Source organism: Mesoplodon densirostris, chromosome 2, assembly GCF_025265405.1.
Source record: "Mesoplodon densirostris isolate mMesDen1 chromosome 2, mMesDen1 primary haplotype, whole genome shotgun sequence".
Taxonomy (NCBI): Eukaryota; Metazoa; Chordata; class Mammalia; order Artiodactyla; family Ziphiidae; genus Mesoplodon; species Mesoplodon densirostris.
Window position 1 is genome coordinate 170,972,175 of NC_082662.1, and position 26,830 is coordinate 170,999,004.

General features: G+C 41.6%; 1 protein-coding gene across 2 annotated transcripts; it reads left to right on the forward strand.

Annotated features, from left to right (window-relative positions):
- LBR (lamin B receptor) lies at window positions 1-26,443 on the forward strand. 2 transcript variants are annotated; one of them, XM_060091376.1, is made up of 14 exons: window positions 1-128; window positions 4,980-5,158; window positions 6,758-6,979; window positions 8,564-8,647; window positions 8,905-9,097; window positions 10,185-10,381; window positions 12,273-12,327; window positions 15,001-15,192; window positions 15,919-16,022; window positions 16,926-17,051; window positions 20,302-20,470; window positions 23,221-23,301; window positions 23,399-23,521; window positions 26,338-26,443. In XM_060091376.1, exons 2-14 carry the CDS (start codon window positions 4,994-4,996, stop codon window positions 26,436-26,438), a joined length of 1,812 nt encoding a protein of 603 aa, XP_059947359.1. In that variant the 5' UTR covers window positions 1-128; window positions 4,980-4,993; the 3' UTR covers window positions 26,439-26,443. The 2 variants fall into 2 exon arrangements, with proteins under 2 accessions (XP_059947359.1, XP_059947358.1); XM_060091375.1 differs by lacking the exon at window positions 26,338-26,443 and adding an exon at window positions 24,251-26,219.
- The last annotated feature ends 387 nt before the right edge of the window (window positions 26,444-26,830 follow it).

Here is a 26,830-nt window from a genome sequence, read left to right on the forward strand (position 1 = left end):
CCCGGGCTGCGGGACCGCGGGGCGCGAGAGCGCGAGAGCCGGCAGTGTCGGGCGCGCGGAACTGCCGCCGGGTTGCTGCTCCGCAACTCTCCCGGAGCTGTTCGTGTTCCCGCCGGAGTCCGGAGCAGGTGAGCACCCGTACCCACGCCCCGCTCCCCACGGCGCAGTCTCCGAGGGGCCGGGGGGGAGGCCCGCGGGGCGGGCGCGGCGGGTGGGCCGGGGTCCCTGAGCGCCGGGCCTGGCGCCGCGGCCTTTCCCTCCCCTCCTCCGAGTCGGTCCGGGCCGCAGCTGGCGAGGCTCAAGGTGCGTCCGGCCCGGCCAGCTGCGGAAATGGAGCTGCGGTTTTAAATTGCAGACGTTTCCCTCCATTTTGGACGCGCCGCGTCGGAGTAAAATGATGTTGGCTGGGAGGATGTGTGGGTGGGTGACCCACCCCGGTCCCTTTGTCCCCGCCCTGCAGCACCAGCCCTCCCAAGCCGGCTCCGAGCGCCTTTTTGACAGATTAGCGGGTGGCTTGGTGGGCCCTGCTCTCGGGGAGGCAGAAAGGGCGCGGCAGCCTGGCGGACGGGGAAGTGGGGTTGCAAAGTTGCCTTTAATTCTCGCTGGTTGTCCCTGGCCTTGAGGGTCGTGGCGGTCTCTGTTCGGCTACTCTCCAGTGCTGGCTGCGCGCGTTGCATACCCTCGCCCGGTGTTTCCGTACACTCAAGAAACGGGTACTTAGGCAGGTTTGCGTGCTCCAGCTAAAGCTCGATCCTATTTTTTCATCTTTTTAAAGGCTTAAAAAAAATTCTTCGTAATGACACCTTCCGACACTCGCAAGGGACACTTAGCGCTTGATGGCAGAGGGCCTGGTTCCAGGCGGTTCCATCAAAATGATTGCACGGTCTGGTCGGGAGTCAGGCTGTGGATACTCAGAACGACCCAGTAGATACATTGGACAGCGCGTGGACAGTGCCAGGGTTCAGCCTGGAGCGAGCGAGCTTGCTCACGGGCTGTGACGGGCATGCATCCGGCCGGAGCCCAGCTAGATCCACGCTCCTGGTCCCAGCCCTCAGGGACCTTGCAAATAAATACGTGCAAATTTGTAATTACACTTTGTAGCAACTGCCGTGGAGGAAAGGGTGTGTGTGTGTGTGTGTGTGTGCGCGCGCGCGCGCGCTAATTTAGACTGGGCACCAAGTCCAGTTTAAGTTTAGTTTCTGAGAGCTGTCTAGGGAGGAGGGAAAAGAGTGATAGGAGGGGGATTATTGTTACCTTCAGTTCTTTATATTGCTTAGGGGAGAAGTCAGGCCGTGCCGCCTCTACAGCCAAGAAGGTGGCGTTTCTTCTGCATCCTGCGACAGGGGCAGGAGGTAGACCAGGGGTTCCTGTTTGGGTTTTGCCTGGCAGGCCAGCCTTGGGCCCAGGTGTTGAAGAGGGAAGCTGTCAAACTTCATCTGAGCTTCCCTTTCTCTGCCACGTTTAGACTAACTTGGGAAAGTGAGTAAAGATGACCAAAGGCCTCTGTAACACTGCGATCAGCAGAGAATAGCACATTCTGTTGTGCTGATAAACAGTAATATATTGGAGCTGATATGTGTGGGGATTCCAGTGCCAATTGACACAAGTTAGCAAGCATGTTGTGGCTTAATAGAGAAAAGCCTGAGGGTCCCCATGTTTCCACTGCTAATGGGGAATGAAGACATTGTGTTCAGTAAACAAAATCTTTCTTTGCCAACCTACTTGGCTAAAACCTCCCTCCTGAGGGAGGCCGATCCCTGCGTGTTTTGACTCCATCAGGTGAGCATAGCGATGTGCACAAACGTCCTGGGGCTTTTCTGTCCTACCTGGCTAATTCAGTCCTGCAGAATTAGGATGTGATGCACTGTGTGACACTTGTGTGTGGACCTTGTGCAAAGTGGAGGTGCACATAATGTTGGTGGTTTCACCTTTTGGAACATTTGTGTGTGAGATAGTGGTTTCCTAAGGAGCGTGCTGGTTTGTTCCTATTTTTTCTTTTTTTCAGCCATTATATGAAAGATCGTTATCGAGTCCTAATTCCTAATTCTTTTTTTAAAAAAAGTTTAGAGACCTAACAGATATCCACCAGCTATCTTAATTTGTTTAATCCCAAATATTTAACTGATAGCAGAAAAACCTCTTTGGCATTGACCTGTGTCCAGTATTGCACAGCTACTGTGTGTGTGGTGTAAAATAGGTACAACGGAAAGATGCCAATAAATGAATTTTCCAAAAAGGACAGACTCTGCTCAAGGGCCTTTTAAGAAATCTAGGTGGCCCCCAAGTCCTGAGGGCCTGTGTTTCAAAAGTTTATAAAGAGTTGTTTGAAACTCGGATGGCATCTTCACGTAGAAAGATGTAATTGCCTTCTGCCAAACCTGGTTGACCAATGTCAGAGAACTAGTACTAACAGCAGTGGTTTGATTTTAGGGGGTCTGAGGAGAAGGAGGGGGCACGAGAGAAGGAGGGCACATTTCCTTCCTCTTTCTTAGTGTTTGGAGGCTCAGAGCTAAATGTTGAAATAGGCAAAACTTGCTGTTGTCACCTTCCTTTTTTGTGCCCCTCATCCGGGTCCCAAGGTGTCCACCGCCCTCTGCTTCCCAAGTGCCCCTCACGTGACTCCTCAGCCAGGTGTGACTTCGTCCCCAGAGTGTCAGGGATCCTCCCCGTGCCCCTTCCCCCTGACCCCCCCAAGCCCAAACCTTCTCATTACCCCAGTGATGCTATCTGAGGTAGGTTTGGGAAGAAAGCCATCTCTTGTACCTAATGTGTAAATGGACTGACATCTTCTAAGTCTTTGTGTTTTCTTGCATCTACTGACCTAGCTCCTATCTAAGCAAGTGAAGCTTGTGAAGTTTTTTCCTCAGGCAATTAACAGTGAAGAAATGTGGTGCTTGGGAAAGACTTTTTCTCAGGAGGGATGTGGTAATCTTTCTCCTTTCTTAACTCTGGAGCGTGTTCAGAAGTCCTCAAGCGTTGTTTTTGTTGACAGGAACCAGGTGAGGAATGTATCTTTATATGCCCAGAGGATGTTTTGGGAATTGCTTAGTTGGTGGGATGAGGGTGACGTAGGGAGAGCTTTTTTGGTCCTACTCTCTGCTTCTTAGACGAGGCCCAGCTAGTTCCGCTGGTGTTGGAGCTGTTGGCAGGCGCTGGTTTTGTCCTGTGGAAATGTGACTCTGCTGGTCCGAGGAGGGAGAAACATTTCTACCTAAGAGCTTGAAGCACCCAGCAATCAGTTGATATTTGAAAAACAGGCCTCATGTAAGTGGCAATTCCTGCAGATTGCTCGTGGCTTCTTAGAGTGTTGTTTTCATACCAGGCTTCATGGGCCATGTTTTGGTTCAGTGGAGAAGAGGGTTATAACTGGGGGTTGATGTCTGCTGTAGGCTTTTGAAAAAAGAGCTAGGATGCTGGCCCAGGTATGTGGTTGGCAGTTACTTGGTAGGCATTTGAGACTTCAGCTGTAAGACTTGAAAGTTTGGTGAAAACCCCAAATTTGCTCTTTATTTTAGATTTGGAGTTATATTTTTCTCCCTGTTGGTAGGTTATAGTAATGCTAATTACACAGCCTTGATTTTCCCAGTCTGTTGCATAGTTTACTGTTTTTAACAAAGGTAATTTATTAAAAATTAGATAATACATCTTTAAAACCTTTGTAAGACGACAGTCATCCCCCCTTACCCGCAGTTTCACGTCACCTGTGGTCCAATAATATTAAATGGATAATTCTGGAAATAAATAGTTCATAAGTTTTAAATTGTGTGCCACTTGGAGTGGCGGGATGAAATCTTGGGCCGTCCCTCTCCGTCCAGCCTGGGACGTGAATCGTCCCTTTGTCCAGCGCATCTTGCCCATTAGTCACTTAGCAGCCATCTCGGTTATCAGATCAGCCATCGAGGTATCACAGTGCTTGTGTTCAAGTGACCCTTATTTTACTTAATCATGGCCCCAAAGCACAAGAGTAGTGATGCTGGCAATTCAGATATGCCAAAGAGAAGCCGTAAAGTGCTTCCTTTAAGCGAAAAGGTGACAATTCTTGGCTTAATAGGGAAAGAAAAAAAAAATCCTATGCTGAGGTTGCTGAGATCTATGGTAGGAACGAATCTTCTGTCTGTGAAATTGTGAAGAAGGATACATGCTAGTTTCGCTGTTGTACCTCAAACTGCAAAAGTTACAGCCAAAGTTACGGCCACAGTGCGTGGTTAAGTGCTTAGTTAAGATGGAAAAGGCATTTAATTTGTGCCTTGAAGATATTTTGAGAGAGAGACCGACCACCTTCATATAACTTTTATTAAAGTATATTGTTAAAATTGTTTTATTATTAGTTATTGTTGTTAACCTCTTACAGTGCCTAATTTATAAATTAAACTTTATCATAGGTATGTATGTATAGGAGAAAACACAGTATGTGTGGGGCTCTATACTATCTGTGGTTTCAGGCATCCACTAGGGGTGCCTGGGGGTCTTAGAATATATCCCTCTTGGATAAGGAGGGAACTACTGTATGTGCAGATTTATCAATCAGAAAATGTGTGTCCTTTGTGAGATTGTGCCCTGTTAATTAAAGAAGCATAGTTCCTGCAGGCGGGTAGCGTTTTGCATGGTGCAAATCATTTGGACCCTTTATGTTTTGTCATATTTAATCCCTAGTGCCACTTCCGTGTACCGTGGCCGTATAACGTGATTCCCAATGAGATACGGTGTAGCAGAAAGAACAACCCCTGTGTCCTGACTCTGCCACTTCATGCCGTCTGTTTCTATGCCCTTGGACAAAACAGTTAACATCTTTAAGCTTCCGTTTTCTCACCTTTAAAATAGGAGTTGTTCACCCTCTCTTCTAGAGGCTTTTGTAGCCTGAAAGTCTTGACCAGTTAAACATTTTGGAAAGTTGTATTTTAGCTTTTAATCTATGAAAAAAGACAAATGTAAGTGTGTATGCACCGACTCTAATTTTTTTTTTTTTTTAAACGACTCAGACTGATTTTCAAAAATGCCAAGTAGGAAATTTGCCGATGGTGAGGTGGTAAGAGGTCGATGGCCCGGGAGTTCACTTTATTATGAAGTAGAAGTTCTGAGCCATGACAGCAACTCCCAGCTTTACAGCGTAAAATACAAAGATGGAACTGAACTTGAATTGAAAGAGAGTGATATCAAGGTAAGCACTCTTTGGTTTACAGAGCATGTTTATAATAGTTGGGAAATCACTGTAGGTGTGGTTTTTAAGCTTTAGAGCAGTCAGGTCTGGCTCTCTGCAGGCATAGGGTCGCTCTCCTGCTTTAGGTCAGATCCTGTTTTTTGGCTTTGGGAATGTATGAATGAGGCACAGTGCCCTGTTGCTAGAAGCTGACTGTCTGCTGAAGTCAGACACTTAACATCGTCCTTTCCCTGGTTTAATGCACTCTGTCATTCGGTGACAGTTTGTCGTGCGTGGTGTTGGAGCACATCAAGGGTAGGGAAGGCACTGGGTTTTGGGGAAGGCTTTCAGAGCTGAGTGCTGAGGACAGATAGGGAAAACTCAGGTGATGGGGTGGGGGGACTTCCACAGCGGACAGCATGCCAAAGGCTTGGGTCGGGGGACACAGACGACCAATGCTGAAAGGGTGTGGTGGGCGAGGGCCAGAGGAGGGGAAAGAAGGAGCCAGAACTGGAGGGGTTTGGGCTTCATCCCAGACACCGAGGATTTAATCAGGAGAGTGACATTAATTAGATTTGAGTCCAAGGCTTCTCAACCTATCTGGTGACGACCTGAGCTTGCAAATATCTGGTCCATGGTCTAGAAGTATTTACGTAACATACCATAATTACTAGGCAAATGGGAAAAAAAAAGGTACAAGATAAAACCCTAACTTTTCACTGTCAGATTCAATAGACATAAAATTACTCTGTCAAAATGCTATAAAAATTGCTGCCCATCTCTTCTCAGTTTCATTCCTTGCTGCAGATCAGTAACAAACAGTTCTTGAGCCTACAGCCTGTGGATCACAGTCTGAGCGCTCTAGACCAGGGGTTGGCAACATTTTTGAGTAAAAGGACTTGTAAATATAGTCCGTGCACTGCAGGAGCAGCGGTGGACATGGCTGTGTCCCAATGCAATTTTATTCATGGACACTGAAATTTGAAGTTCAGATGATTCTCACATGCCACCAAGTTTCATTCTTCTTTTGATTTTGTTTGCAGTCCTTTGGGAACTGTAAAGCCATTCTTCGCTCCTGGGCCACCCGAAATGGGTGGGAGGGATTTGGGCTGGAGGGTCGTTTGCCTTCCTTAGGTCTAGGTTCCTGGAAATATTAGGAGTAGGTGAGTGCAGGGTAAAACGTTGCTAAGTAACCCAGTCTTGGACTCGTTTTCAAGGTCTGACCGTGTTTTATTCAGAGCAAAACTGTGAGACGAATTTTCTTGTTATTGTTTGTGTGCTAATTTTTTTTTGTCCTATCATCTCAGTTTTAATCAGTGTTATTTGTATCTCTTCTATATGTTATTAGAAAAATGTACAGCTGCTTGGTTTAGAACATTCATTTCCTGGCAATACCTTCAAAGAAGAGTTAGGGGTGGAAAGGCTGCTTTGGTCTGAGGAGAGACGGGTCATTATAGCTGAAGCTGTTATTGGCCTCATCTGATGGATGCTCAGATCCCATGAGTTCCCAGGGTGGTTTTAGAGTCACTGGCACAGTCACCACCGTTGCTGCCCTCTGGCAGCGTGGGTCTGCGTGTGTTATGACTTACGGTGAAGCTCTGCCTTTTCTCCTCCCTCTAGCCTTTAACCTCCTTCAGGCAAAGGAAAAGTGGCTCAACTTCCAGTTCTCCCTCCAGACGCAGAGGGAGCCGCTCCAGGTCACGCTCCCGATCCCCTGGCCGGCCCCCAAAAGGTTCCCGCCCATCCCCATCCGTCTCAGCTTCGCACCAGGCTGACATTAAGGAAGCCAAGAAGGAAGCAAGGAAGGAAGTGTTGGAAGTTAAACTGACTCCGCTGGTATTGGTATGTGTGTTTGGGAGATCTCCAACCTTACACGGTGTTTAATCTGCCCAAATCATGTCTTCCCCTTTATGTGTACTCAAGTGATTTGCAGTTAATAATATTAAAGATTACATTAAAAAATGAATGTTTGGAAGAATAGAAGGTATAATGCTTTTAAATACCATGAAAAAGAACATTTTTAGGTTATGAGTGCAATTTAATATTGTGTTTCTTTTTTTAAAAGCAGTGTTTAAATTTGAAATAGATGTAGATTATAGATTGAACTGAATAGTTTTTATAGTGAATAAAAGTTCATGTAGAAAATAATGAGACATAACTGTATCTTTTTAAAATTTTTTTTTAATTTTTTAATTTTTTTTGTGGTATGTGGGCCTCTCATGCTGTGGCCTCTCCCGTTGCGGAGCACAGGCTCCGGACGCGCAGGCTCAGCGGCCATGGCTCACGGGCCCAGCCGCTCCGCGGCATGTGGGATCTTCCCGGACTGGGGCACGAACCCGTGTCCCCTGCATCGGCAGGTGGACTCTCAACCACTGCGCCACCAGGGAAGCCCTCTTTTGGACTCTTAATTGTGATCTTTGCAATACCTTGCCTCACTGTGTGAATACCGTGTCAGTTTGCAGTCAGTGCAGTTAAGGGTCAGCTGACTAGCTATGTTACAGGATTACATTTGTGGTTGCTGTGGATTACACATTGGACCTTTGAAAAACCGAGAGTGTAGTTTTTAGGTGGGTCCATTTGCTGCTAAGTGGCTCGTTGGCACTTTGGTAAACTTAAGTATATGTTGAATGCTGTCACTGCTCAGTTAGACCTTGATTTGAACTAGAACTTGATACTATATTAATGCCGTCTTTTGACAGCTGGCCTCCCAAAAGATGTATTTGTCTTTTTAATTAATCTGTCAGTGACTTTAAAGGAGCAAAGTCACCTATTTCAGCCATACATTGCCTGGAAAATGTTTTGTAAGCGAAAGTCCTTCCTCTGTACAGTCAGTAAGAAATTCCCTCCACTGCTTGAAGAGAATGACATTCAAGGAAAGAGACTGAATTGAGAAAAGAGACATTACGGAGAGAAAATGTAAGGTTAAGGAGAAATAAGGCAGATGAAATTCAGAAAGTAGGCAGTTTGTAGGTTACTAGTAATACTCCATAAGTAGCTACTATTTCTTAATTTCCTGTTATTTGCTGTTTGGGGGCAGTGAATGTCTTTTCCTCTTCTTTTTTTTAACCAATTAATGAGCTGATTTACCAATTTTTACTGTATCTCCCTCTCATGGTGAATATTATTAGAGCATCTGTTATCGAACAGTGAAATTATAAGATTTAGTCTAATTTTGTTTAAAAGATGAAAGATCTTATGTGGAAACCTCTACTGTAAGAGCCAATCTTTTGAGAATTGGGAAATTCTAATCAATTTTATTCCATTTCATTTTTTTAAAAAGTGGGCTGAAATTCTCCAGCATTACGGCTGTGAAAATCTTTGGTTGGTTTTATTGCTTGGTTTCACAATACTGAATTTTTACCATCATGTTCCTTTTTACTAAGGTATCATTCTTATGGTTAAAATGTTTTATATTTTTCAATTTAGAAGCCATTTGGAAATAGCATCAACAGATATAACGGGGAGCCTGAGCATATAGAGAGGAATGACATACCTCACAAAAACATGCAGGTACAAAGGGGTTCATTTTCCTCTCAGGTAATTTTTTTTGTTGTTAAAGTGACTTTCTCTAAAGAAGCACATTGAAAACCATAATTTTTCTTAGAATCTTTTCTAAGATTCTGTTCTTAAATTAAGACTGAGTATAATTTAAAAAATTTATTCTTATTAGTGTATATGGCTATATTAAGATGCTGAATTAGTTAATGTGGTAGCATTAATGATACTTACTGACTACAGATATTTAATACTTTTTATTTTTTAAATAGGAAAAATTCCCTTTGTCACAAGAGAGTAGTTACATACCTACACAGTATAGCCTTCATCCGAGAAGAGAAGAGGTCAAATTAAAAGAAATAGATTCAAAGGAAGAAAAAATTGTTACAAAAGGACCTACGTCGTTGAGAACCTTTGAAGTGACAGCCACACAGCAGAAGGACTTGGAATTTGGAGGAGTACCTGGTAGGCATCAGAACCGGCCTAGGGAGGGCAGGCAGGGTAGGCAAATGCTAGCTGCTATAAAGTGAGCAGCAAAGGGCTTTCTCTGAAGAAACCTGAAGGCGGCCAGGGTAGTGAGCCAGGTGGGAGCCTGGGGAAGAGTTTCCAGTCAGAAGGGACAGCAGGTGCAAAGGCCTGAGTAGGAGCATTTTTGAGGGTTTCATAGAGTAGAAAGGGCGCCATTGTGGCTATATTTAAAACTTCTAGCAATCTTTTAATAGGTTTTGAGCAAAGAAGTGCAAAGAAGTGATGATGGGAAGGTTGGTATGACTGTTGTATATAGGAAGGACGGTGAGCTATTCGTGACTGGGAAATCTGCTAATAATCAGATCTCAGTGACAGGGCCTGGCTTGGCAGTAGCACTGGGAATAAGCTGCATGCATCCAGTGGGTCCATGGTGTCTACCCTACCTGTTAGACAGGTTGCTTTTGAGGGTCAAAGATCTGAAGCATTCAGAGGCTTGGAGTTACTAAGTGTGTGGAGCCAGTGAGGTCTTATGACTTAGTAAAAGAAAGTACTTCTTGGTTAAATGGTTCAAAATCCTGCATGGCTTAACTGCTTTGTATTTTGTAATTTATAACTCTTGGCTAACTGAATCTGTTAAAGATGGTGTCCAGCATCGCTTAAAAGTCTGTGCACATGTAATGTGAATGTGATACTATTTTAATTGTTAGAAACTTAGGGGTATAAAGTGTTTTGTTCTTTAAAGATTAGACCAATAGTTTTTAGATGTTCCAATCTTCAGTTTGCTGGAGTTTCAACATGTGTGCTCCCATAGTGGTTGGATTTTAAATGTTTTAGAGCTTGGTTTCCGAGGTGGAATTTAGCTCTTCAGTGCTGGGCATTTGCTGTTTTACTACCTTCATGCCTGTGGTTGCTTTCCCACAGGATGTGACAGGTAGAGTTAAGACTTTCTAATGATGCATTAGAAATTGGTTTCAAACAGCTAGCCAGACTTGAGTTTCGACCTTAGAAATTCAAGTGATTTTTGAAAAAAATAAAATAACCTGGATTGAAATTAGAGCCTTGAATGTTCACTAATTATTTGCAGGTGTTTTTCTCATCATGCTTGGCCTGCCTGCTTTCCTCTTCCTGTTGCTGTTGATGTGTAAACAGGAAGAGCCCAGTCTTCTGAATTTCCCGCCTCCTCTGCCAGCTTTGTACGATTTATGGGAAACCAGAGTATTTGGGGCCTACCTCCTCTGGTTTTTCCTTCAGGCTCTGTTCTACTTACTGCCGATTGGGAAGGTAAGAGTTTGTTGATGGGGCATATGGTATTATGAGAGATTTTCTTCCCCTCGCTCCCATGTTTATATAGAGACATTTATAGTAGTTTTAAGGTTAAAAGCTGTCCTTGGTCATAACTACACAAACTTACTTAGTTTTAGTTTGTTAAGCATTTACTCTTGTATTCTGTAACACATGCTTATTAAGCGAAACTTAAAGAATCTGATTGAGGGTTCTTGTGTAACTTTCCAAACCAAATAGAGAAGAATAAGCCATTTTTCAAAATAGCCTGACTAATGGTAGAGGTGGCTGGGGAAAAAAAAATTCCCTCTCACTATATGTCATTTCAGATGCAGAATTTTAAGTTACCAGTTGATAAGCTACTGAGCTCAATGGACATTAGTCCGTATCTTTTACTTTTTTTTTTTTTTTTAATATGATGAGTTTCTGATTTTCATCTCTTTCAGAAATTTGTTGTCTGGACCATTGAATGTTCTTTTCGGACTCATGCAGTGTCTTTAAAACTTGTCCTCATTGCTAAGTGTAGTTTTTTCTTCTTTCATTAGAATACTCTACTTGGATATATTTAAAAGAACATGAGATTCCCTAATCAATAAATAATTCATTTAAAGATCTTGTTCTTAGAGCTTTGCAAGTTTGCCAACTGTCTGTAAACCAAAGGATCAGTTTTATTAGGAGTGGCAAATGCCAGTGATAGGAGCATAGAGCTGCAGACTTGAAATACTTTGGAACCTCACCATAACATTGGCTCTAGAGAGGATTCTTGTGATGTGAACCTTCAGGTATTTTTGTGATAAGGCTCGAAAATAAAAAATCACAAATTCAGATAAACTCAGGTAAAGCGAGTTCAAACTAGATAATATTTATTGAGAAAAGCAGTTTTGATGGTTTATATATATATATGTCTGTATCTATATCTATATATATAGCTGTATGTCTATTTTTTTCCCCACAGACTAAAACCCAACGCAGTAGTTGTTAGATACCTTTAATAGATAAGGATCATTAGAAATTAGCCTGTGGGGTTTTGCTAATCCTGTAATCTCAAACAGATACTACATTTCTCCTGGGTTCCCTTTCATAGCTAATGAAGGGTAAAGTAGTTTGGCCCAAGTCAAGTGATACCATATTAGTATTTTACAATTTATAATGAATTGCACCATTTCTGAATAGTTATTTTTGGGAGTAAAATGTAGCTGCCATTGGGCAAGTGGACTTTTTATTTTAACTCATCCTGTTCAAGTAGTGTGTTTCTTGAGTACCTTTTATGTGGGGATGCTGTGGGTGATCCAAATGAAGAGATGAAATGGTCCAGTGGACATGCTCTCGGTCTCTTATTGGAGATAAAAGAATCACATGAAATGATTGAATAACTAAGTGAGCGTATATGTATAAATAGCAGAGCAAGTAAGTATATGAGTCTGTATCATCAAATAGCACATGGGCCTTGGGATTGGGGTAAGTGGGGTTGAACCCGCTTGAAAGGATGACACCAACGTGAGATAGTGGAGTTGTATTCTGCATTGTAAAGCAGTGGGGAGTCATTGCAGAGTTTTGAGCTAGAGATCGACTAGATGTACAGGTTTTTGAAAACACATCTAGTCTTGTGGTGGGACATGGGATCATTGGGGGAGAGTGGCTATTGCAATAGTCTCAGTACACGGAGAAGTCATTACTAGATTTGTATTTGAGATAAATTCCTGAAGGTGGAATTACTTTACCTAAGGGCGTGCCATGAAGGTTTTTGAGACTTGTTACTAAAGTTTCCTACTAAAAGATGATCCTCCTTCTTGGGCATGTTGAAATTTAGGTGATTTTACAAGACATATATATCATGGTAAAGTGTTATGCTTTTTAAATTTTAAATTAAAAAAAAACCTTTTCTTTTAAGGTTGTAGAAGGAACACCTCTTACTGATGGAAGAAGACTCAAGTACAGATTAAATGGTGATTTTTTTTTTTTCAAGACTCAAATTGATGACTTGATAGCTCAAACTTTTGGGTGCTGTACTCTTTAAACTGTCAAAGCTGATTATGCCAGAGCAGTAAATAGTACATTTCTCTCAGTAGTCCGAAGAGCATGCAAATAAACTGCTCGCACCTGCAGCCAATATGTCAAAATTATGCCATGTTAAGTAACAAGCCACTCAGTCACTGTTTTCCACTCTCCAGTTTTATTTTCTTAATAGCATTTATCGCTCATTGAAGCAATTTTGACTATGTATTTTATCATCCTGAGTCATCCCCATAGCCTAAGAAGTTCTGCACTGATGTGGGCTTCCTGGCCACTCCTGCCCTCCGGACCTCTTGCTCTTTTGCTCCAGCCACTGGCCTCCGGGCCGTCTCTAGGCTACATTCTCAGTGCTTTTGCCTGGAAAACTTCCCCCAAAGTGTCGGCTGCTTCATCCCTGACGTGTCTCTGCTCAGAGGAGCCCTCAGATCCCTTTCTTTCCTTTACCCTGCTTTATTTTCCTCTATGACAGGTCTTCCTGACATCAGTGTACTTATCTCTTCACTGGCGTCTCCCCATTAGAAGGTGGCTTGTGGGCAGGGACTTGGCTGTGTTCATTGTGGTACCCTTGGTTCCAGCAAAGGGACTGGCCTGTAGGAGGCGCTTGTTGGTAGGAGCCCTGAGTGGATGGAATGGAAGTCTCGATGAGCATCTCAAGAAGTGGGCATTGTCCCTCCTGACATGGACACCTCCGGGGGTAGGAGTGTGTGCTGAGTAAGGGGAATAGTCCACCTTTGGCACGTGAAGACTTTGATAAAGTACAGTTAACCTGCTTTTAAGAAATACGTGTATAGGGTCGTTATCCTTAAATGATTTTCCATTTTAACTAGATTGGGTAGACTGTTTTCCTTTTCTTGGGAATTATATTGTAAATTTTAATTCTTGGCCTGTTTTAATCCTATCACTTCTCACCTTTCGAACTGTGGATACTTTTTTTTCAGTGACTCATCTAGCATCCACTGTATCTGAAATCACTCGACTGGGCTCTAAAAGGGAAGCCAGAGGAATTATTTTAGATGACTGCCTCTTGTGCCAAGTGGGTGAGGCGTTGAACCTAGCTCAGCGCCTGACCCGTGGTAGATGCTTAGCACCGACTTGCTGCTACTGTCAGATACTTTGTTTACTTTTACCAGATTCCTTGCTGCTGGAACCAGGTTTAGAATCTCCAACACACCGTCTCTCCTGCACCTTGCGGCCTCAGTGAGGCCAAGTCTGGGGGGGGGTGGGGTGTTCCCTTTGGGCCGTCCGCTCTGTCGCTGTTCGTGTTTTGCGGGCTTCTCTCTAGGAACCCACTTACTTCTCTTCTAAGTGCTCTCTTCTGTTTTTGCTTCCCTTTGAGGGCGTGGCTCACTCGGAGGCTGAGAACAGTAGTACTGGGCTCGGAGCTGTCCGAGCAAGCAGGCAGTGGCTGAACTAGTTGCTTGATCCTTCCTTTGAAAATTTCCTCGTTACTCTGGTTCTAGTATTACGAGATTTTACCATCATCAACTAAGGAGATTCCTAAGACATTTTGAATAATTTAATCCACGTGGGCTAGAGAGCAAGAAACTGCTTCATCTATCATTCTTTTTCTTTAATATTCATAAATTTTATGAGCATTAAATGAATGCTTTACAAAGTTAAAGGAAAAGTTTAAAAAGTTAAAAGTTACTCTTTGGAGTAAACCTGACACTGTGGAAAATGTGGATTTAAATAATAAATTAGAGATGACCATTTGACTTTACAAAAGCTTTGGTTTTAGAATTCTTACAGAAATAACACCTACGTCTTTTCTGTGTTAGACTGTTTTTATCCAAATGCGGTTTGACTGCTTACTCAGAGAACAGTTTTTGCAGGCACTCAGCTCCTGAAAGGAAAACTGTTTCTTGGGTCCAAAGAAAAAGCAGCCAGTACACACAGCTTCTGTCTGTTGAGCCATAGCAGGGCTAGCTCGGAACAGGAGTTCCTCCTGTGGGGCCTCGTGGGTGCTTTCGACTTTGGAATGAACATCTGTGGGCCTGGCAGTCCCTCCCTGACATCCCCACTCGGCTGGTCCCCTCAGTCTCCTGCCTGGCCCTGGGGAACATTTGGGTTGTGGCCTCTTCTTTGAGGGCAGGGTCTTGAGGTCTTTGGGAGGTGGAGTACGACCAGGATCCTTTGAAACCCTTATTGATAAGTTATTTCAGGTAAAAATATTTATAACTTATAACCACCAACATTGCCCTAAAGGCTTTAAAATGTGTGTTTGGCCCAGCTCTGTCAATAATTAGCCATTTGACTTTAGCCTGAGGGGTTTGGATTATGTGAATTTTGAGGTTCTTTTCAGCTTTTTAATAGTGAATTTCTATGCACTTCTTTTCAGCTCTCTCTTCATTAAAAGCAGATGACTGTTCACAATGAAAAATAATAACTTAAGTATGTGAGAATATTTCACAAATTGTGTGCGAGACATGGCATCTGTATTGAAGACTGCTAACCTCAGGGGCACTGCTCGTTCATATATTTGTGTGTGTGTAGCCTAAATAATGAAACTAAGATTTTACAAAATAATGTATTATTTTATAACGGTGTAAATCTAATGTGAACCCTGGGTTAACAATTTTTTGCCCTCCCCCCCCCTTTTTTTAAAGGATTCTACGCTTTTATCCTGACATCTGTACTCGTCGGAGCATCTTTCTTCTGGGATGTAGAGCTTTATTATGTGTACAGTCATTTCCTTCAGTGTGCACTTGCAGCCACTGTTTTTTCTGTGGTCTTGAGTGTTTACCTCTACGCCAGGGCTTTGAAAGCACCCCGGAATGAACTGTCGCCGGCCAGCTCTGGTGAGCAGTGTTAGAACGTGGGTCCCACAAACGCCTCCCACACCCTCACCCCACTGGCCCCCCAGCATCTGTTTCTAGGGTTTCATAGAATTCTCTTCTAGCTTCAGTTTATGAGAGATGAAGAGAAATCGGAAAAAAAAAAATGGTGAAAAAATTTAGAGAAAAATAAAAGGAAGAAAATCTGATTTTTTCCCCTTGCGTTTTCCTATTTGTTTCTTCTTCCTTTTTTAGTCACTTGATGACAGTAAGACATTTTAACAACTTACAGCATTTTAGTAACATTAGTGTTATAACAATTTAGGACAAATATTTTTTGTCCAAAATAGTAAACATCCTTTAAAAAAAAACAAACAACAAATAATAGAGATTACAAATTGGTTGATTCTAACCTAAAGTACTTACACATTAAAAAAAATTAAGTGGCTTATTTTTAAAATTGTGAGTCTACATTTTAAAAAGCTCTAGTTCCCTCAAAATCTAGGAATCTCGCCCCATAGGCCCCATGCCTATAGCAGCATGGATGTTTCCAGTTGGGGCCAGCATCCCCTGCCCCCTGTGTCCTCATGGACCCTCTTGGCTCTCACCACCATGCCTTTCCTCGCTGGCTGTTTGCCAGGCTCCTGGAGGAGATTGAATTGTGACCCTGGAGAGTGGACAGCAGTGCAATTATAAAGCCTCATAATTGGGTTTGGAATACTGTTTGGATATGGACTTTTCCCTTCACAGGAAATGCTGTCTATGATTTCTTCATTGGCCGTGAGTTAAATCCTCGGATTGGTACTTTTGATCTCAAATACTTCTGTGAATTGCGCCCCGGATTGATTGGATGGGTATGTCTTTTTAAAAAAAATTTCAATTCAGTAGTACAGATTAGTCTTGCATTTAGAAAGGATTGTAGACAATGTTAAAGTAAGCTGTGGGTGGTATGTTTTTAGGAGTAATCACCGCATTGCATAAATCTGTCTACTGAAAATATTTTCTTGCTGTAAATGTAGTCCAGAGGGTTAAGATGCCCTGTTACAGGTTATTAAACATTAAAAGAGTTTGTTTTATTTTGATTATATCTGTTTATGTTTACGTAGGAAAATAATAATGTATGAATTAAGAAAAAATGTATTTTCCTCCCCTTTAAAAAATGTATTTTGACTTAATTTTAGACTTGTTCGAGTTGCAAAAATAAAGAGTTACTTCATACCACTCTCCCCAATGTTAACATCTGGCAGAACCATAGTATAGCTATCAAAAACAGCAATTAAAAAGAAAAAAACCCACAAATTAACATTGTTACAGTAGTATTAATTAAATCCCTAGACCTTATTTGAGTTTCACCAATGTTTCATGCTGTTGGCCTTTTCCTGTTCCAGAATCCTCTTCAGGGTCCGACAGTACATTTATTTGTTATCTGGCCTTAGTCTCCTCGAGTCTGTAACAGTTGCTAGTCTTTGTCTCTCATGACCTCGACACTTTTGAAGATACTGGTCAGTTATTTTGTAAGAGTGTCCTTCAGTTTGGGTTAGTCCAGTGTTTTCTCATGATTGGAGTGAGTTATACGTCTTTGGCAAGAACACCACAGAATAAGTGTCCATCTCGGTGCATCTTATCAAGGGACTCCTGAGGTTGATATGTCTTATCACTGATGGTGGCTTCTCAGTAAGGTGGTGTCTGCAGCTTTCTCAGCTGGGAAGTTACCACCTTTCTCTCTGTAGAAACTATACCTGCCCCTTTTATTTCAGGTGGTCATTAACCTGGTGATGCTTTTGGCTGAGATGAAGCTACAGGGTCGCACTGTTCCATCCTTAGCAATGATTTTGGTCAACAGTTTCCAGCTCTTGTATGTGGTGGATGCCCTCTGGAATGAGGTAATTAATTTTAAGAGCTTTGGAGTCGGATAGCATTGAGTGTGGGTGACTGACCTGACCCCTCTGAGCCTCAGCTTCTTACACACAAAGTGGGGAGAATATAACCTGTCTGCAAGGCTTGTGAGGATTAAAGGAGTTGTGAAGCCATGTGACGCATTGAGCTGACACACAGTGAGCACTGACAGAGGGTAGGTGTCGAGAACTTTGTTGATACTTCCGTGTATATCAGCTGCTCTGTCAGGTGCTAAATATTTAAGATCTGTGGATCTTGGCTTTGTGGGTATGACCGATTCATATAAATAGAACTTTATTTATATGAATTAATTAACATTAATTTCTAATGATTCTATCAGATGAAAATGGATGGACAGATTATCATCGAATTAAGATTGTGTGTTTTGGATTGTCAGGGGGCAGATAGTTCTTAAATAAAGGGGGAGATGTTTTATTGGTGGTGTTTCAGAATAAAAGAGTAGCTCTAATTAGATGGATATAAAACCAGAAATCATGATACGTCGAGGAAACCAGTTTAAATAAAGCTAATTTCCTAACACTTGGCTTCTCTCATACGTTGATACATCATCAGTTTTTTCTGCCACTTGAAGACTGGTAAATGTTTGCTAATCTCGGTCTCACCTAACTATATTCCTCTTTTTTTTTTTTTTTTTTTTTTTTTTTTTTGCGGTATGTGGGCCTCTCACTGTTGTGGCCTCTCCCCTTGCGGAGCACAGGCTCCGGATGCGCAGGCCCAGCGGCCATGGCTCACGGGCCCAGCCGCTCCGCGGCATATGGGATCCTCCCAGACCGGGGCACGAACCCGTATCCCCTGCATCGGCAGGCGGACTCTTAACCACTTGCGCCACCAGGGAGGCCCACTATATTCCTCTTGAAAATAATTTCTTCCTTGGGTCTGTTTTACAACTGTCTTATCATTTACTATTATCTTTGTCATCATCTCCTCCAAATTCCAAGTTGAGTTTTCTTTCAGTTTGAAAAACAAAATTGGCAGCCCTCTGTCATAATGTTCCAAAATAAACTTTCTTGGCAGTCTGTTGACATTTTGAGAGAAGGTCCATCTCCTTTAAGGTGTTTTTTTAAAAAACTGTCTTATTTGGTCATATTCAGTCAAAATGACTTTGAAAGCTTAATATTGATTTGTCGATAACCTTCCTTTTCTTTGGGAGGAGATTAGGACCTCTTTGAGGTGAACAGACCTCGAGTGCAAGTAGCCACATTTGGATTCTTGTTGAGCTCCTGCCACTGAACCACAGACCTGGGCTTAGCCTTAGAAGGTGCAGAGATTGTGGGAGCATCTGATACAGAGTCCTTTGAAAATTCCAAGTCTACTCAAAATTAAACATGCTTTTGAAATTAAAAAAAAAAAGACCCCAATTCTTGTAAATGCACTTAGTCTTGCCAGTTGTAGGTCTTTCTTTGATTATGTAATAAAGGGCTCCTAAGAAGATGGTAGGTTACATTGTACAAGTCAGATGATATTTCCTCTGTTGCTTTATCACCTCCGAGATGTTTTTTTTTTTTAACTTCCTGTCTGGAAGCTTTTCAGAGGTGAGTAATTCTTCCTTCTAGTTTTCTGTCGTGTCATGGTAGTCACTTTTGAAGTGACTTAGAAATTCATATTTTCTAGAGATTTAAGCAAACATTGATTTCTGTTATTTAACAGAAAATGTTTGTATTTTAAGGCAAAACTGTTAAGGCAGTTTTTCACCAGGGGTAGTGGATTAAAGTTGGGAAGTTATTTTTTTAAATATGTTATCAGTATCTCAGCCAGATTATAGTAGGCTTCTTGAAGAAAGGACTTGATTTTACGATTTTCTTTAGTATCTGGCACACTTTCGGGCAATTAGTAGATGCTTAATAATTTTCTTATTAGATTGGGTGATAGAAATTCTTCTATGTGTTGATGTGCCACACCTTAGAAAATGGAGAATACAAATTGAAGTATAGATGACCCTTCCCGTGAGCCTCCGCTGGCTGTCCGGCAAATCCCCTGAGGCCCCAGGGACTGGGTAGGGCTGAGAGTTCTGCCTCTGCTCACATCAGCTGCTTATACCTTGTCCCTCACTCACTGCCCACTCCCGTGTGCCCTTTGGTTATCACTGGTCTGCTCTTGTACCTGCTCCCGTGTGCATAAGAATAGGCGCTCTTGACTAGAGGGTGAACCAAAGGGCCTGGAGTTATTACATCCATTTTTCTGTTCCATGGTCCCTTTGCTTGCTTTCTGGGAAAAAAAATGCGTTTTGGAGATTATCACTCTTTTTCTTTAACCTAGAATATTGATTTTTTTAAATTTTAATTTTATTGGAGTATAGTTGATTTACAATGTTGTGTTAGTTTCAGGTGTGCCGCAAAGTGATTCAGTTATACATATATTCATTCTTTTTTAGGATCTTTTCTCATATAGGTGATGTGCCCTGTGCTATACAGTAGGTCCGTGTTGGTTTGTTTCTTCAGCAGAGCTTACTTATACTTGCTAATTTGTCTAGTCAGCGGTGAGTACTGGTGTCAGAGGCAGATTAGAGATGCCCTTGGGCAGGGCCATCTCCACTTCCAGAGCCGGGCCTGAAGGTTTCTGGTCCAGGGGGATCTGGCTGCTGGCTTGTGCTGACCACATCCACAAGAGAGTGCGTTCAGGTCCTGATTTACCCTGAGCAGCGAGGCAGGCATTTTCCCATGTTGCCGGGTAGTGTGGAAAAGCTACACGAAAAGCCAGATTGCTGTCAGAAGTTAGGTTGGTGCATGTGTGCTGGGTGCAGGGGTGGCAGGTCGAAACCCGTGCTCCCCGCCTGCCATCTTCTAGTCTAGTGGCGAGAGTCGCTTATTTACAGGACAGTCACATGGTGGCTCCAGGCTTCAGCGGGTGGTGGGTGGTGGCATCTGAGAAGTGCCTTGTCTAGGGAGAGGGTTGAGGAAAGCAGCACGGGCGAGGCTTCAGCTGAAGTTGGAGCGGGGTGTTCCAGGCAGAGGCGTGGAGGCACAAGGGGCGTGGCAGCTCTGTTGTTTCAGGATCGTAGAGGGAGAGGGTAGTGCGACAGGAGAAGAACAGAACGATACACGTGCCAAGGGAACCGGATCCCCACTTCCACTTTAAAACGGTTCTGGTTGGTGTACTTTCCCTTCGCCCTGTATAACTTTGACTGTAAACTACAACTTTACTTGAATACTTTAAACATGGAAGCTTTTGTCCCCCAAACTTTAAAAAAAAATTTTCCCCCTCTCCATACCCTTATAGGAAGCACTGTTGACAACCATGGACATTATCCATGATGGATTTGGATTCATGCTGGCTTTTGGAGATTTAGTGTGGGTTCCATTTATCTACAGCTTCCAAGCCTTTTATTTAGTCCGTCATCCAAATGAACTGTCTTGGCCAATGGCTTCTCTAATCATTGCTCTGAAATGTGAGTATTAACTTCAGTCTCTGTGTATTAAATATTGTGTGCTGAGTCTGTTGTGCTGTGGTATCTACATATTTATAGCGTGCCCTTTTATTTTTTAATTTTTTTCAAGTCTCAGTGGCTCTTTTTATTATAATAAATGGATAAATAACCACTTAGTCCCAACAACCCAATTAAGTACTAAGTAACCAAGTTCATATTTATAAAAGGGACAAATATGGCAGAGTTATGTACAAGAAAATGCTGTTATACACTGTGGGAGCAGCTATCTAGCAACAGGACACAACTACAGATCTTATCAGAATGAGGTGACTGAGAAAAGCAAGGCTGATGGGAGGGAAGAACAGAAGACACAGACATAATAAGATATCATCTTAGGTAGCAGAAGGCATCTGGAGAATGGGGCTCGATGCTAGCTTTGACACTAGCTGTGTATTCTTGTACAGGTTACTTGCTTTCTCTGATCCTTGAGCTCTTTTGGAAAATCGGGATTGAATTTTAGTCTTTCCTGGACCTTTTTTTTTTTTTAAACATCTTTATTGGAGTATAATTGCTTTACAATGTTGTTAGTTTCTGCTGAATAACAAAGTGAATCAGCTATACGTATACATATATCCCCATGTCCCCTCCCTCTTGCGTCTCCCTCCCTCCCTCCCTATCCCACCCCTCTAGGTGGTCACAAAGCACCAAGCTCATCTCCCTGTGCTATGCGGCTGCTTTCCACTAGCTATTTTACATTTGGTAGTGTATATATGTCCATGCCGCTCTCTCACTTTGTCCCAGCTTACCCTTCCCCCTCCCCGTGTCCTCAAGTCCATTCTCTATGTGTGCGTCTTTATTCCTGTCCTGCCCCTAGGTTCATGAGAACCATCTTTTTTTTTAGATTATACATGTGTTAGCATACGGTATTTTTCTCTTTCTGACTTACTTCACTCTGTATGACACACTCTAGGTCCATCCACCTCACTACAAATAACTCAATTTCGTTTCTTTTTATGGCTGAGTAATATTCCATTGTGTATATGTGCCACATCTTCTTTATCCATTCATCTGTTGTTGGATGCTTAGGTTGCTTCCATGTCCTGGCTATTGTAAATAGAGCTGCAATGAACATTGTGGTACATGAGTCTTTTTGAATTACGGTTTTCTCAGGGTGTATGCCCAGTGGTGGGACTGCTGGGTCATATGGTAGTTATATTTTTAGTTTTTTAAGTTACCTCCATACTCTTCTCCATAGTGGCTGTATCCATTCACATTCCCACCAACAGTGCAAGAGGGTTCCCTTTTCTCCACACCCTCTCCAGCATTTATTGTTTGTAGATTTTTTGAGGATGGCCATTCTGACCTGTGTGAGGTGATACCTCATTGTGGTTTTGATTTGCATTTCTCTCATGATTAGTGATTAGCTGCCCTTTTAAATGGCCATGATTGCCTCAAGTTTGAAGTAATCTGTGATGGATGAGTTGAGTAATAAAAAGATTCTTGCATCTTACAAAGAGAATGGATGTTTCATTCTTGGGTTCTCAGTGGTTCTTTAAACATAATTTTAAACAAACCATTTGGTTTTAAAATTTATTAAATTTAGTTTAAAATAATAAGTTCATTTAAAATTTTATTGTCTTAGTAATGATTCATTTTTTCTGTTGAGTGCCTGCCTTTTCTGGTAGCACCTTAAAAAGTAGGGAGATTGGTCTTGCCCTCCTAGAGCTTGCATTCTAGCGGGAGAAATAAGACGCTCAGAAACTGCATTGAGTAGAGGAAGAGTCTAGAGGAGAGACTTACAGACCGAATATGATGGGAGTTTAAGGTAGAGAGTGCATCTCTCTGGGGGAACATCAGTGTAAACCTATTGGAGGACATGGTGCAGTGGGGAAAAGTGGGATGGGGAGGTAGATACATCGGACAGAGGGAACCACTTGGCCAGGGTAGATGCTGGAGAAGAGCGAGGAGAACACTTTGGCCAGGTGCTCGTGGGTTAGCTTCAGGATGGCTTTTCTTTCGTTTCACTGTCGGTTAAACACCTCCACCAGAGGGAGGGCAGGGAAAATTAGCACTGGACTCCAAATATTGCTAGTTTTGCTACACTAATCAGCATTTATGGTAGAAGAAGACATTCAAGCTGTTGGTTGAAATTAAGATTTAGTTTCTTCCTTTGTTTGGTTAAACGTGCCTGTATGTTATTCAAGACAGGATATGTATATTTTACAGTTAAGCTAAAAATAGCGAGTAGAGTTATGTCTTACTCCTTTATTGAGGACTGATAATAAATAGTGGTATGTCAGGGCCTCTCAATTTTGACATTTCGGAGTTTGAAATAAAGCTGCCAACTTGGAGGCTTACAGTGGGATTCGGCATATATTTCTGTGCAAGTTGTTCTGGTGCCGATTTTGAGCTATAGTTTTATTAATAAAGCATTCATGTTGTGGCCAGTAGGTATCATAACTAACAGGTGAACTCCAATATTGATTTTATTGTAATGTGGGCTGCATTAGATTTTATTCATGGATGTAACTATATTTGTTAGTTTTGCCTTCAAGGTAGATGATGAAAGCTGTATGATAGTGAGATATCAGGATCATATCTTCTTTTGACCTTCTAAGATTGAGAGGTTTTGAATTGTTAAGAAATCCAACTCTTCTGTACTTTGCAAATTTCCTTGGAGCACAGGAATAATTTCTAAATGAAATTACAGATGCTTTTAAATAAAGATTATATCTAAATTGTTAACAAATGAAATTTTTAAAAAATTACAGTGTGTGGATTTGTAATCTTCCGATGTGCAAATTCTCAGAAAAATGCATTCCGGAAAAATCCCACTGATCCAAAGCTTGCACGTAAGTATTGGTTTATATTTATAGTATTTATACCACATAAAGATTTTATGTCTGTTTGTCTAGAGATCATTAAAAATGTATTTTTATTTTTGTATAGATTTAAAAACCATTCATACTGCAACAGGAAAAAATCTTCTCATTTCTGGATGGTGGGGTTTTGTTCGCCATCCCAATTACTTGGGTGATCTCATCATGGCCCTGGCATGGTCCCTCCCATGTGGTAAGCATTTAAGAGAACTGATTTGACTCTTTCTCCGGCCACCACAGGATGTGTGTGTGCTCGTTGGGTCTGGGTGTTGCCTATTGGAGGTTTGGGTTGCCCGTTCCCCATCTGGGTGCTGCGCTTTTGTGTATCCAGCACCTCATTCATCCAGCGTCTGAGGGGAATTAGGAATTCACAGAGCCTGAAGTTTTACTCTAAACTTCTGCAAGCAAAATTTTAAGTTTTAAACTGTGCCTGGTGGCTTTTTTTCTAAGAAGATTATGTAGAAATTAACTTTCTATTCATGACTCAGTGTACGTAGGTTCTGAAAAACTTCGGTTCTTAAGACGAAGAAAAGGCACCCTCTGTTTTGTGTTAGTGTCAGCCCATAGCCTGCAGTGCTGTCTGCCCTGCCCACCCTGCCCCTCACGGGTGGCCTGCCGTCCTCTTCCTGAGCACCGGCGGGGAGGAAATGGGGAGATTTGCTTTAAATACAGAGGTTCTGATTTTGAAGGATTGTTAGGGTGGATTAATCACTGTTCTCTGAATAGCTTTTAATTCAAATACTACCTCCTGCCACACACTAGTGGGATTTTATGAACCGGTTTAGTTGTCTCCCCCGTTGGAGAAAATGAAGTAACGGGATGGTCTCTTTTTAGACGATTTGGGGACCAGCAGGAAACAATACTGTGTCATTGTGTAGTGCTAATAAAAATACCTAGTACTGTTTACTGTTGCTGTCCCCAGGTTTCAATCACATTCTTCCTTATTTCTACGTGATTTATTTCACCATTTTGCTGGTGCACCGGGAGGCTCGCGATGAACGCCACTGTAGGAAGAAGTACGGCCTGGCGTGGGAGAAGTACTGCCAGCGCGTCCCGTTCCGCATATTCCCACACATCTACTGATTCTGGTCTAGGCGCTCTCTAAATGCTCCTGCAGTTTTGGCTTCCATTGGCAGAAAAAGAAAAAAACCCCAAAATGAACCTTTCGTTGCACTGACAGGATCTTTATGTTTCTCTTTCTTTTTGAGGCAGGACTATAGAGCCAAGTAGTAAGTCTTTTAATGTAGCCGTGTTTATTTTTATTAAATCATAACAATTAACATAAGGAACATATAAAGAAAGATGTTAGAATTTGCATTCTAATAGGAAATTTTCAATCCTTAAAAATCTGAAAACAGAAAATAGTCTTACAAATGCACTGAATACTGTTGTTTAGGGTTTTTGATGACCTTTCAAAGTTTGATTCCTTTGTCCAGTTGGTTTTTCTTAAATGAAAACACTGTTACATTTTAAAGTACATTTATGTTTTATTGCATTAAGAGAATAGAATTTTCATTTGTTTCCCTTTAAATTAAATCATTTACTAGCTATGTGATTTGAAAGTAAAAACTGGTCCTCTCCGTTCAATGCTGTACGGCAAGGGGGATGTTGGATAGTGGACACTGTTTAATGAAGACCACTAGTAGTGGTTTGCTTAACCTCAACTTGTAAAACTGCATTTGAAACTGTAAATACATAGCTTCTATGTAATATATGGTGACTTCAGATTTTTCTGTATAGTATTTTGAATGTGAAATAATTTTCGGGACTAAGTATCTTTTTAACAAACATTTGCAGTATTTTAAATTAAGTTTTGTGAAGTACTACATGCGAATTAAACATTTTGAAGGAAGTGGAATTCATTAAATATTGTATGAAAGATGCTATTAAGAGTAGGAAGGGTATTTTTCGTAATCCAAAGTTTGTGAATTTGGCTTTGCTACCTCAATCGCAGGTGTTTGTTTTCCTTATAAACTGTTGCAAATAGAAAAATAGAATATATATTTTTGGAATAACATCACTATTTAAACACTTTTACAGAGTGGTGTTTGAAAATTTGCCATTTCTGAAAGGCTAATATTTTTATATGTTTTTGACTTTTTAAATTAAACTGTGTTTTTGCTACTGTTAGTTCAGGCAGTTTATACTGTATTTTGCATAGCCTTTATACTTACAAAACCCTACTCCCTGTAAAGGAGTGTTGTATTCATCTTTAGAAATCTATTTATCTAAATACAATTTAAGGGAATAGTTTAAAATCATTTCTTTTAGTTTAATAGCTGTGCATAAGACAGCTTTAGCCATTAGATTCTACTTAAGTTGATACAGTCTCATTATTAATCATCCTATAATGGAACGGTAGCAAATTCACTAAGGTTTCATATTCAGAGTTAAATTGTTCTCCAGAATCTTAAACATAGGGGAATCTAATAAATATAGTGTATATGTTTGGGTTTTTAACTATACATTTTACATATGAGCCATTTAGATATGCAGTGTTTGTTCTATGCTGCAGTTCGAGGTGTATATAACTGAACTTACGTTAACGTGATCATGAAGAACATTCCGCATCCTCTAGTCTTTAAACATTGTTTTAGTGAAATTTTCAGTGTTTTGTTAGTACTGATGTATGCAAGCAGTTTTTTAATGCTTCTCTTCTGGCATCAAAAAATGGCGTCCCAGCCTATTCTATACTAGATTCACCAATGAAGCTTTAGGGGAGGAAGAAGGACCTTTGATTCTTTACTTGGTAATGAGAAAAGAGCTGTTTCCAACACAGTGCTGCAGTTTCTGGATATCAGCTGCAATTTGTTTTTTATTTTGTTTTTGACATGTTTATTTGACAGGTTTTATAATGAAGTTTTAAGTTGGAAATAAAGTTGAAAATAAGATGTTGCTTTGATCACTTTGGAGTCTTTTTTTTTTTTTGGCCTGTAACTCTGGGATCATTGGGACCAAAACAGGAGCCCTTAGATTACCACTCCCCACCCAACCCCTGTTTTTTTCTAGGATCCTTTGGGACCCTCCTGGACCACAAGGAATCCAAAAGGCAAACTGGGACCCCTGGCAAACTGCTGTTTGCATTGAAGCTCTCAGAAGTTGGAGCTTGAAAGAGGTTAGTGGAGGGTCCCAACTCCCAGACAGTGGTCATGGATTTAGTATTTGCTCTTTGAGAAAAGAGAGGAATGATCAAAAGTATCATAGACTCAGTAATACTTTCAAATGAATTTGTATTACTCACAAAAGCACCTAAGTTGCATGTGAAAGACAGTACATGTGTGTGAGAGAGGCATTTGTGTGTCAGTGAAATGAGATCAGACACTTTCATGTCTTCATCTCTCTTCCCAGTGTGACATGGCTTTGCAGAACGTGGGTGTTTCGAATATGCACCAACAACACCAAGTAGGCTAAAAATATCACATCACATGAGTCTTATCTTGGTCTTGTTTTTGTACTCTTTGAGGAAAAGGCTTTGCTTATTGGTGGTTTCCATAACTCATGG